This window comes from Malaclemys terrapin, chromosome 2, assembly GCF_027887155.1.
Source record: "Malaclemys terrapin pileata isolate rMalTer1 chromosome 2, rMalTer1.hap1, whole genome shotgun sequence".
Lineage (NCBI taxonomy): Eukaryota > Metazoa > Chordata > Testudines > Emydidae > Malaclemys > Malaclemys terrapin.
The window spans coordinates 4,292,922-4,305,943 of record NC_071506.1 but is presented as its reverse complement, the minus strand read 5'-3'; the positions used below and the strand labels follow the sequence as shown (position 1 = coordinate 4,305,943).

The window sequence follows — 13,022 nt, the reverse complement described above, 5'->3', positions numbered from 1 at the left end:
TAACAGTGATTAATTAACCATTGGAACAATTTACCAAGGGTTGTGAAGAATTCTCCTTCGCTGGCAATTTTCAAATCAAGACTGGATGTTTTTCCAAAAGATCGGCGCTAGGAATTATTTTGGGGAAGTTCTATGGCCTGTGCCATACAGGAGGGCAGACTAAATGATCACAGTGGTCTTTTCTGGCCTTGGAATCTAGGACTACATACCGCCACAGGGATGAGTGTGGTATTATAAAACCTCGATAAACAGGCCATAAACTATACCACAGAGGCATCATGGCTGTATTAACCTTGTCAGAGCAACTTAAATTTGGGGAATTTTCTTAATTACTGAGCACTTGTTAAATGTTCCATTCAGAGTAATATATTACAGTTAATTTATAACAGATGTGGAATTTATGCTAAAGTCTAGTTTGGATAATCTAATGGCCAGACGCCATCATTCTGTGACAATGTTCCATTTTCTCCCTTGCATCGTCATTAGCTCGTAAATTGAAAATGCTGGATGCAAGGCAATTACTGCTTCGTCCCACAGAAGCATCATTATTATTTATTTTACTATAGAGCCTAGGAGCCCTAATCAAGGACCAGGACCCCATTGCGCTAGGCACTGTACCAGCGTCCCACTGAGTCAACGCTTAGAGGAAACACCAATCCAGGACCAAATTTTAACCTCTGCATCCCACAATCCATCACACAACCTCTCAAATGAGATTTCTGTCTGTATAGAACTGTGTGTGTAAGAGTCTATTGTGTCCATGCGTCCAATTGCACTACACTATTACAGCCCCCTCCCTGCAACACATGAGGCTGGGGGTACGCTCCACAGAGCATTGCTGTTTAGGGACCAGATCCACCTCCCAGTAAGCACAAAAGACCTCTGATAAATTCAATGAGAGCTGGATCATGCCCTAGACATGACATGTGATACTAATATTAACGCAAAGGAACGTTTACACTTCAATTTTGTAATCCTATAATTTTATCAGTTGCTGAAGGAATCAGGTATCAGGGTTTCATTGTGGACTTTCCAGATGCTATAAAATGTGCTGACTTTCCTGTCTAACACGTGTGCCCCTGCTCACCCACACTCACCACCTGCTCTCAGTGGCAGAGGGCTAGGCGGAATTAGTTCCCCCATCCCTAGACCTGTGCATGACAGAAGTTCTGGTTGAATTGGGGTCCCATTGGGTGAGATTGGTAGTAGTCCCATTTAGGAAGAGGGAGAATTAGGGGGTCAAATGGGGATAACAGCTGTGTAACTTGTTTGGGATAGGAGTGACCTGATAGGTTTCATTGAGGAACTTGCATCTGGAGGTGGGAGAGGATAGCGGTTGCTTTTTGACCCTGTCATGGGATCTGCTACTCAAGCCCCACGAGGAGGCACCCACTCTTCCTTGTGTAACAGAGCTGGCAGGAGAATTCCATGGGCCAAATTCTAACACTGCTCTGTCCATCAGGGTCTCTGTGAATCTGAGAAAGGAGAAGTGGGGACAGGCCATGCTTTCAGCCTCTGAACCCAAGTGCATGAACCACCCCACCTGAAAGATCTGCATCTGAGCTTGTGCTCCTAATGGGAATTTAGAAATCCTGATGGTATATGGACAACACCATTCTTCCCAGAACTCCTGACCAAGCTTTCCAACCCAGCCCAAGACATATTGTTCCACAAAATGTCAACACCCTTGCAGTCCATGTCTCCAATGCTTGACACTGGATTTCATGGTTTCCATGAAAATCATGCAAGCATCCTGGGAGGTTTCTGGCTCAACTCACGTGTGCGCAAGCTCTGGAACGGACCTTCATGTCGGAGCCCAAATGGTCTCCCAGCCTGGCCTTCAATCAGGGTTTCACACTGCAGTTCAGAGGCTGCGTATCAGCCTCACGAGAAAGGAAGTCGGAGGAAAGGAATTGCCTAAGGTCACTACACAGCAATCGCACCTAGGTGGTCCAGGATCATCACGGACAGCTCCACAGAGAGCCAAGTCTGGTTCTCCTGATCAAAAGAGTCATCAACGCCCAGCGGCCTGAGAATATTGGGACGAAAGTGGAATGATTTAGCACTTCTCACCCAATAATCTCTTAGAACTTCATAAAACTCTGCATGGCAAGTATCATCCCTATGTCGCTAACGCACAAGAGAGGTGAAATAACTTGCCCGAAGTCACTAAGTCTATGGCACAGTCAGGTACAGAACCCAGGAGCCCTCACTCCCAGTCTCCTGCTGTATAACCAAAAGAAGTGGGCAGTAGCCCACGAAAGCTTATGTTCTAATAAATTTGTTAGTCTCTAAGGTGCCACAAGTACTCCTGTTCTTTTTGCGGATACAGACTAACACGGCTGCTACTCTGAAACCTGCTGTATAATCATTAGATCACAGAAAAACTAGAAGATACCGACAATTATACATTTACTTTTTAATATATATTCTGGCAATATACTTTGGACAATATCTGCGCCTGAGTTGCTCTAGTCAAGTTAGAGACTGTTTTGATAGCAGTAGTAGTACCGTATTTTCTTTACTCTCATTTCAAGATGTGGGATTGTGCCCTGGCTGTACACAAACCCAGTCAGACAGAACACAACCCTTGTTGCTGGAACAGCATGGCATCCGCTGTCCCACTAGGGAAACACGAATGGTGCTATCTGCATTAGATGTCCACATTAGTGCTTGTTCGTCTGATGCCAATTACCAGAATTAGAAGCCAAAAAAGCTTAATAAAGGTGTGATGGCTAACACCTGCAACCACCGCATCTCAGGCTGTTATCTCACAAACGAATCAATCACACTTGGTACTTGATGGGAGATCTTCCTACTCCAGCCCAATAAAGAATGCAAGAACAGCCATACTGGGTCAGACCAATGGACCATCTAGTTCCATATCCTGTCTTCCAACAGTGGCCAGTGCCAGGTGCTCCAGAGGGAATGAACAGAACAGGGCAATTTCAAGCAATCCATCCTCTGTCATCCAGTCCCATGTGGTTGGAGGCTGAGACACACCTGGAGCATGGGCTTGCGTCCCTGACCATCCTAGCTAATAGTCACTGACGGACCTATTCTCCATGAACTTTTTGGACCCAGTTATACTTATAAAAGAAATTCTACAGTGCTGAAGGAAGTGCTGGTGTAGTCTCATTTTTGGTTGATTTTTTAAGAACAAGTACAAAAAGGTGAAACACTTACAGCTTGTATATGTTTCTGAACACTGCGCGCTTCACAGGGTCTCCAATAGAATTAGGCAATTATGCAGTTCCACAACTCATCAAAGCTGCACGACTAGACAATACAAAACCAGACACTCAGAGGGGGGACCTGATAATCTTCAAATATGTTACGGGCTGTTGAAAAGAGGACGGGGATCAATTGTTCTCCATGTCCACTGAAGATTGGACAAGTAGTAATGGGCTTAATCTGCAGCAAGGAAGATTTAGCTTAGATACTAGGAAAAAACTAAAAAAGTAGTTAAGCTCTGGAATATGCTTCCAAGGGAAGCTGTAGAATCCCCATCACAGTCCAGCCTGTTTTTACAAAACTCCAAACACTTGCCAAGGATGGTTGCGGTTCATTTGGTCCTGCCACAGGAGGACCAAATGAACTGGACTTGATCACTTCTCGAGTTCCCTTCCAGCCCTACATTTCTATAATTAAATTTCTATGCTACACAGACATAACACATTAAATTCATTTCCAAGATATCCCAGCAGAGTACGAGGGGGCAGTGTGTCACCGGAGACATCAATTTTCAAATGAGATGAAATCAGAGCCCTAATTGCTTGTGAACATTAAAGATCTCATGTCACTTTTAATAAGAATAGGGGTGTTGCTCCTAGGGTCCTAGCCAAATTTCAAATAAGGTGACTACATTCTACCAATAGTTAACTTGAAATTTCACCTGGCTACAGGATTCTTCCTCGCTTCCTGTGCTACACAGGTAGGTCAAGTTACTGCATCTTGACACAGAGCGCCTGCCCCACTAACTGCCAAATCTCACCATACACAGCAGGTGATCAAACCAGAGACACACCAACTTACAAAACAGAGATCTGCACAACGTCCATGTGCATGAGGTCAAATCCTCTAGCAGCTAGATCTAGCGTAAGAGGTGCTTTACAGCTAAATGCTGCTCTACCTAGGGGGCAGTACTCCATTCCACAAACAAACATTAATTCTTTTAACAACCCTTTGAGAATGTTTAAATTAACCTATTAATTTCAACCAACTCACACATACATGCTTTACCCCTGCAGAGATGCAGCTGTTATGCTCACAGTTCCTAACCACGATGCAGTTATCAGGTAGATTTTTCCTTGCTGAGATGAGCATCTCATGAGAGACACACCGTTTTTTCCCTAGTGGAAAAACCGCGATTATACAATCTTACAGCTGTACCTTACAAACAACGCTTCTGCCACCTCCTCCTTTGAGTCCTTCTTCAAACATACTTTCTCTGTGAAACCTATAAACTCTAGCCCACTCAAAGACACAATTGGTTTAACCTTTAAACAATGATTTTTTAACTCTCCTGACCATTCAGCGAGTTCTCTGTGTTCTGAGTGTCTGTTTAGATTGCAAGATCTTCCACGGAACAGTCCTTGCCCTTTCCTGATCTAGAGAGTGACAAGGTGACGGTGGTGGAGGAGAAAGAAGGACACAACCGAAATAAACAGACATTGACCAGTCACCATTCAGGTTCTTTTCACACCAATAAGGTTTCTTAACCATGGGGAATGTGGGCCCATCAACAGTTCATATACGTTCAGAGACAGGGAATTGATCCTACACGTGCAGAAGATGACTCAGTGCTGCACACAGATCTATACACAGTGGAAGTTACTTTACACCACCACCCACAACACGATTGAAAACAATCATTTGCCCAGTAAAAGCTGGTCTTTAACTGAGGGTACAGCAAACCCATCTTAGAAGCAAAGGGAAGCTTTAGAGTGGTTGTCAATTAGAGGTGATCCTGAGGGGAGGTTTCACGGTGCACGTGGGGGCAAGATGGGGGAATGCAAGGCTCTAGAGAAATGGGACCCAGTGAGGAAGTCCTGAGATGGAGTGAAGGCCCCATCCCACGCTGTCTTTTCTTCTCAACACTAACCCTACAACAGTGATCAGCAGGTTTACTCCAGAGGAATGAGCAACTCATTTCCTACTTCCAAAAACCTACTCCTAAAACTGTCCGCCCTCATGCAATATTCCAGCTCTATCCTCACACGTCCAAGCTCTTACCTTCTTTGGCTGGGATGTGCATTCTCGAGGCTGGCAGTCGGCATAGCCGGTGATTGGTGATCTGCACCAGCTCCTTGGGCAGGGTTCTCTTCAGTGGTGCAGGTCTTCCCCGCAGGGAGTTTCTTTTCCTGAGAGAGTAGTGGCTTTTCGGGGGCATTGTGGGGAAGGAGTTGCTCTTCTTATCCGTTGGGGAACTGCACAGAATGCAACACAGGGAGTTTAAAAAGGGATCACAAAGGTATCAAACAGCAACTCCCCGCCCCCAGCTATCTGTGCTCTCCTTTCTCCACTAACGCAGCGAGACAGTAGCACAGCTGGGATTGGACTCCCGGTCCGATACCTAATCCATTGAACTATGGTGCTTCTCTAGGTAAGAGCAATGGAAATATGCTGATGGATAATGCCAGGTGAAAGGGCAAATTTAACCAATTGCTGGGAAAGCATGAAGAGAGACGGCGCTCTTTGACATCTCAACTCACATCTAGGTATCCCCCATCACTCCCAGTCTCTCCCCTACTATAGCTGTTGGAGGAGGAGGATGTTCTTAAGAGGGCTGAGAAGATCAGGCCAAGCCAGGCAAAAGAAATAAGCAAGCAGATCCCAAACTCTCCTCATCTCATCCCACGGACCCCATCTCCTCAGCACCACTCATGTGGAGACATCCTCACCTCTCGCCAGGAGACAATGCCAAGGCACGGTGGGGAGATTAGTAGAAGATGGACGAAAAGAGCGTCTTGGACATGGGAGTAAGGGCCAGATGCCCGCAGATTCTAACCTAAGCTCTGTCACTGGCATGTTATTGCGTGGCCCTGGACAAATCAGTGAAACCAAAATTTTCAAGTTCATTCTGGGCATCTCTAGTTTATTGATGCAGTTCCTGCTACACAGCAACACAAAGCACACCCTTCCCATGACAATGCCTGCACAGTGCTTTCACAGTCACTAGCTTAAGAAGTGAGATACAGCTTGGTCCTGATCTCAAGTCTGTTGCCATTAGACCAGTGCGTCTCAAAGCTGGTCCGCTGCTTGTTCACGGAAAGCCCCCGGCAGTCTGGGCCGGTTTGTTTACCTGCCGCGTCTGCAGGTTCGGCCCATCGCAGCTCCCACTGGCCGCGGTTCGCCGCTCCAGGCCAATGGGGGTTGCGGAAAGCAGCGCGGGCCGAGCAAGGGATGTGCTGACCGCTGCTTCCCGCAGCCCCCATTGGCTGGAGCAGCGAACCGCGGCCAGTGGGAGCTACGATCAGCCGAACTTGCGGACGTGGCAGGTAAACAAACCGGCACAAACCGCCGGGGGCTTTCCCTGAACAATTTCAATCTATGGGAAATTATAAAAGCACCTGCAAAAATTCTTAAAAAGAGAGACAAGGCAAGCCCAGGCCCAAGGGATGGTATCATGCTAGACATGTTATGGGATTAACAACAATCCCATGGTACTTTTTGTACAAATAGACTTTTGCCCTGGTATCCCTTCTCCCCACTGTAATGCGGAGTGTTGTACACAGATCAGCTGCTGCCTGCTTCTCCAGAGGCATCGGCATATAAAACGTGTAAACACTTTGGGGTGAGAGGCATGATAAAACAATTAATTAAAATCATTCCTTCTCCCCTCCTCATCCCCTACATCTAATTAAGTCATAGCCTGACACTGAAACCTCTTTCCTTACTAAAACGAGGAGTCCTTGTGGCACCTTAGAGACTAACAAATTTATTTGGGCATAAGCTTTCGTGGGCTAGAACCCACTTCGTCAGATGCATGGAGTGGAAAATACAGTAGACAGGTATATATACACAGTACATGAAAAGATGGGAGTTGCCTTACCAAGTGGGGGGGTCAGTGCTAACAAGGCCAATTCAATTAGTGTGGATGTGGCCCATTCCCAACAGTTGACAAGAAGGTGCGAGTACAAAAAATAATCCTCTGTTGATACTCGCACCTTCTTATCAATGGTTGCGAATGGGCCACATCCACCCTGATTGAATTGGCCTCATTAGCACTGACCCCCGACTTGGTAAGGTACCTCTGGGTATGGAAATTGTATGGGGCAGGCCATGAATGCTCATGAAATTGGGGGTTGGGGTGTGGGAGGGGGTGAGGGCTCCAGCTGGGGGTTCAGGCTCTGGGGTGGGGCTGGGGATGAGGGGTTGGGGATGCAGGAGGTTGCTCCGGGCTGGGACAGAGGGGTTTGGAGGCAGGAGGGGAATCAGGGCTGGGGCAGGGGGTTGGGGCACAGGAGGGGGTCGGGATGCAGGTTCCAGGCAGCGCTTACCTCAAGCAGCTCCCAGAAGCAGCAGCATGTCCTCCCTCCGGCTCCTATGCGGAGGCGTAGCCAGGCAGCTCTGCATGCTGCCCCGTCCGCAGGCACCGCCCCTGTAGCTCCCATTGACCGTGGTTCCCGGCCAATGGAAGCTGCGGGGGCGGTGCTTGGGGTAGGGGCAGCATGTGGAGCCCCAGGCTGACCCTATGCATAGGAGCCAGAGGGGGGACATGCTGCTGCTTCCAGGAGCCACGCGGAGTGGGGCAAGCCCCGGAGCCCGCTCCCCAGCAAGAGCTCAGGGGCCGGATTAAAACGTCTGAAGGCCAGGATGTGGCCCCTGGGCCGTAGTTTGCCCACCCCTGGACTAACACGGCTACCCCTCCGAAACTTGTTTCCTTACTGACTTCTTTTCCCCCACTGAATACTAGCTTATTATTGTAGGTCTCTAATAAGAGCTGTGGGCAATATATATATTTGGAGGGGGATACAGCTGGGGAAAAAGGAAAGGAACCAGCAGTTGTTTGTGGGAAATAAAGCAGTTAAAGTTTAAGGACTCTCACCTCTCAAAAGCAGAATATTTCATGCTGATCTGAAAGTCCCGTGTTTGGAAAGGAAGCAGCAAGTATTTCTTTGTACTGCGATAGCACCTAGCAAGCCCAGTCCTGGACCAGGACCCCACTGGGCTACACACTGTACACAGAACACAAAGAGGGTCCCTGTTCCACAGAGTTTACAATGTAAATAATTGAGTATTTGCTCCCATTGAAGTCCATGGCAAGACTCCTATGGACTTCAATGAAAGTAGGAACTGGCCCCGGGGGGAGTGCAAAGAAGGCTAGTACCAGCTACAGAACTTCAGACACAACTAGTAACTTACCAGCAACTCCCCTTTCTCCTGATGATTTTGGTCCGGCTCTTCACTTTATAAGTGGAAAGTGCAGCATCATTGAAAGATGACTTCAACCCACCATGACCGATGGATGCGTTGCTTAGAGTCTGAAGGCCAAGGTCGGCTCTGGAAACCTGGGAGACTCCAGCCTCCTTTCGTCCCTCAGACTGCCACCTGAACACTGACTTAGAAGGTGGCTGTAGGCTGGATGCTTTCCATTTGTATTTACTAGGAGAGGCATCCAGCTTCAAATGCACTCCGGATTTCTTCTGCTTTGCTCCCAAGTCCCCCTTTGGCAGTGGCTTAACAGTTCTCTCTGCTCCCACAGAAAGCTTCCTAGTGCTTTCAGAAGCTCTAGGGCTGGTCCATCTCTTTACAGCACGAGGGCATTTACTAGGATTTGCTACCCACGTATAGTTGGTTTTCCTGAACTTAGAAGCTTTACTGGAGACTGGCGTTGAGGCAGCTCTTTGGAAACTGGGTAGCTTGTGTGGTATTGCAAACTGGCTCTTCACTGGGTTTATCCCAACCTCTGGAGTCACAGAGCTTGTGTGTGCCTCAGATTTTCCAAGGGTCTTTGGCTCCTTCAAAGTATCTCTTCCTGCCGTGACTTGCTCTGAACTACAGTGAGCTGGAACGTGTGCTACTGGCTTCTTCCAGGCTACCAGCCAGCCTGATTCTCGATCAGGAAGAGCTGAAGGCTGTTGAGGCTTGGATTTTAATGCTATGGCACTTTCACTGATAACGTCACGTAACTCAGGGGCACTTTTAGCCAGTTTCGCAGTCCGAAGTTTGCCCAGTTCCTTCGCATAAGCTGGGCTTGCGTCATCTCTGCCTCCAGCAACAGCAGGCTGGTGCAACAAACTCTGGGAGACAGAGAGAGACGTTTCTTTGTCCTCTTTTTGAGCAACACTTTGAAAGCTAGAACTTTCATGAACCTTTTCATTTCCTTTTGGAGCAGCTACGGCTGCTTTCATCCCAGAGGAACTCTGCTGGGATCCCAACTCACTAACGTTTCTATTGTCCAAGGCTGAGCTAGTCCTCTGTGGCACTTTGACTCCTATGACTATACCACCTGTTGCTAAGCCCACTTGCCTTTCCGAGCCTGTTCCCTGTGGCCCAGGAGGCTGGCTATTCCTTTGACTCACAAAAGCCTGAAGTGCGTTAGCAGATGCACTGCTTCCAGGATGATGTGTTGGTGCAGGCGGTCTGTTTACAAGGGAGTATTTTTTCCTCCAGGAGTTACCTTGAGGTGATTGGAAATCCCTTGGAGCTTGCTGAGAATATCTTGCGGAGAATGCTCCCTGACTATTGAAGGCAGTCTGCCTGGGATTCCTCCACCTTGGAGTCCTGGAGGGCGGGGGCACTGGAGCATTTCCATGGATGTTTTTATGGTCATTTATGAGACCTGAAGAAAGCAAAACCACCTCTGTTAGTTGCATCTTTCACAACAGTCTTGCAACAGCAAGTTATGCAAATTGATTGTCTTCACATTGCACTGAAAACACCTGTTCTACATGAGCTCTCATGCTCGGTAGGTTTCAGACATCATCACGAATGCTGGAAGAAAAGCTGAGCTATGTAATGATTACAGATTTCTTATTGTGGATCTTTACATAGCAATCGAATACTGCATCATCCCACTTTCTGGCCACGTTTAGTTCCTCTTATATGCACCAGTCTTGAATCTACTACTCTGATCATTGTTCCTGTAGATCACTCATGGTGAGGGTGGCAGTAGGAGGGAGGACAGACAAGAAGGGGAGAAAACTTACTGCTTATTTCTTTTATAGGTATCTTTTTAGCTCTCACCATTGCATCTCTGAGCCCCTTTATAGTTGAGATTGCCTAGCAACCCTAACCTGATCCTGCTCATATACAGCACAATATAGTCCCCTATCGAGGTAATTATTTTTTGGTCTAGGAAAGGAAGGGTAGACTTATTATTAAAGCAAGAGACTAAGAGTCAGGAGCCTTGGGATCTAATCCCATCTCCACCACTGATTAACAACGCAAGTGAGTCACTTGGGCAAATCACGTCATGTCTCTGTGCCTCAATTTCCCTATTAACAATAATATGGATGAATATGCTTCCAGGGGTAGAGGGATTGCGAGACTTGTAAAATATCAATATTTATAAAGCACTTTGGGATCTTCAGATGAAAGGGGTTAACAAAGGACTATATCTGAGCCCCGCATCATTACGAGGGATCTCTGTGTGCTTTAGTGAAGAAAACAAGCTTTTCCTGCTGCCAAAAACTAGACCACATAGCTGCAGAAAGGCAACATAAGCTGACCTGCCAGCTAAACTCCCTGCCCACAAACTGCTCCATTGATGTTGAAATGTATTTCAAAATCCAGCAGCAACAAGACACACATCAAAACAGAAATAAAATCTCATGACTTTTTCTGCTGCTCTTCATTCCACCCCCCAGAACCACACTTGGTCTGTATTACATCTAATAAAATTATGAGATCCCCAGAGCAAGGACCGAGTCATCTTACTTGTGTGTACAGCTCCATGCATGCCTGTGGTGGTGTAAAATTACTCATATGAGACCAGGTGTATCTGGTTGTGTCCAACTCAGACAGTATTGGTATGTCTACACTGCAAAGAAAAATGTGTGTTGCAGTGTCTCAGAGCCTGGGACTAACAACAACAGTGTATATGTTCAGGCTTGGGCTGGAGCCCAGGCCCTGAGATCCACCCTCCTCACTGGGTTTCAGAGCCCAGGTGGGACCATTGACACTGCTATTTTTAGTCCTGTAGTACGTGCCCAAGCTGGCCTGGGCTCTAAGACTCACTGCCACGGGGTTTGGGTTTTTTTGTTGTCTAGAGATACCCTCGGTCAAAGATAAGAGCCCTGACAGAGGGGAGATTTGCAAGTGGATTTGCAGGACCCAAGGTGGGGTTTCTAGCACTGCAAATCAGAAAAATCAACCTTGCAACCCACAAAGCAGGGCATCCCTCAGCGCAGGCACAGGATCTCAGCTGGCGTCTTTCCCCAGGAACTAGACAAGGTCACACAAACAGGTCCCAGCCTCTCTGCAAAGGACCTGAGAGACTGGGGGAGCCTTTTAGGGATCCCAGGGGAGGCAAGGAAGGTGCCCAGTCTTGGCCCCACAGCTCAGACTAAGGGGCCACACGACCCAATCCCAGCAGCCGGGACAAGGCGCTCGGGGGAAAGGAGTGTCGAGGCAGGTCAGCTCCCTCCCGTTCCTGCAGCTATCGGGGGTAGCTGGGCCCCCCGCACCGCCGCGGGGGAGGGGAGGGGAGGGGGACAGGACTGAGGTGCGGCGGGGTAGTAGACTGGGGAGGTAGTAAGAGGACCGGGGGGGGGGGGTAACCGGACCGGGGGGCGGCGCGACAGCAGCAGAGAAGGTAACGAAGCCGGGGGGGCGGGGGGAGGTGGCGTAGCGGCGGTAACGGGCCCCGGGGGCGGCCCTACCGGGAGTGAATAACGGGCCCACGGGGGGGTGGGGGGGGTAACGGGCCCGCGAAGGGGGGGCGCGGCGGGGGGTTAAAGGGCCGCCCTCAGGCCCACCAGCCCGGGGAAGGACGCTGGACCCAGCGATTCGGACCCGTCCCCGCGCGGCCGAGCGCCCCTCACCCTGCAGCAGGCGGATCTGACGCCGCAGTTGCTCCTTCTCCTCCATCCCCGCCGCTGAGCCGCCCCCGGCTACGTCATCGCCCTGCGCCCCGGCACCGGACAGCCTCCCTCTGGAAACGTCACCAGCCCGCGACGCCCGTTCACCGGTCACGTGAGGGAGCCTGATCACGTGACGCCGGAGACTGCGGCATGCCGTTCCCTTGGCAACTGGGAGGGGGAGGAGAGGTTACCCCGCCCACGGCCCCGGGAGCGGGACCAGGCGGATCTCCTGGAGTCGGACCGCGCTGCTCCACCTGGCACCTGCCCCCTCCGCGCCAGCCCCAACGGGCCCAACCCAGCTCCCCGTCCCCGAGAGACAGGAAAACCGGCCCCCGCCCCGCATCGTTGTCACCCCCCCGGCGTCCCCTCAGCCCCAGCGGCATGAGCCTCCCCGCACCGCCACTGCCCTGACCCTCCTAGGCTCCCCGCTCCACCCTGACGCTCCCCTTCTAGGCACCTCCCAGGTGTCCCCACCACCACCCTGACTCTCCCACAGCCCTGCCCCTCCTCTCCTTCCCCCCACCCGCCCGCAGGCAACCCAGGCCCGCAGCCCTGCCTGACCCTCCTCTTCCCCTCCCAGGCAACCCAGCCCCACTGCCCTGACCATCCTCTTCCCCTCCCAGACAACCCAACCCCGCGGCCCTGACCATCCTCTTCCCCTCCCAGACAACCCAACCCCGCGGCCCTGCCCCTCCTCTCCCTCCCCCCACCCCCCCCCCGCAGCCCTGATCCTCCTCTTCCCCTCCCCCCACCCCCCCCCACTGCCCTGACCCTCCTCTTCCCCTCCCAGACAACCCATCCCCACTGCCCTGACCCTCCTGCCCCCCCCCCCGGCAACCCATCCCCACAGCCCTGACCCTCCTCTCCCTCCCCCCACCCGCCCGCAGGCAACCCAGCCCCGCAGCCCTGACCGACCCTCCTCTTCCCCTCCCAGGCAACCCAACCCCGCGGCCCTGACCCTCCTCTTCCCCTCCCAGGCAACCCAGCCCCGCG

The 13,022-nt window shown here is 50.4% G+C and overlaps 1 protein-coding gene across 1 annotated transcript in view; it reads right to left on the bottom strand.

The window, feature by feature from the left end:
* Positions 1-12,064, bottom strand: part of ZC3H3 (zinc finger CCCH-type containing 3) — a 341,104-nt gene extending 329,040 nt beyond the window's left edge. The window contains exons 1-3 of the mRNA XM_054018877.1: positions 11,991-12,064; positions 8,368-9,787; positions 5,236-5,429 (exon numbers count right to left, since the gene is read on the bottom strand). Coding sequence (XP_053874852.1) covers positions 5,236-5,429; positions 8,368-9,787; positions 11,991-12,036 — 1,660 coding nt within the window. The 5' untranslated portion in view covers positions 12,037-12,064. The remainder of the gene's footprint in view (positions 1-5,235; positions 5,430-8,367; positions 9,788-11,990) is intronic.
* Positions 12,065-13,022: the final 958 nt, after the last annotated feature.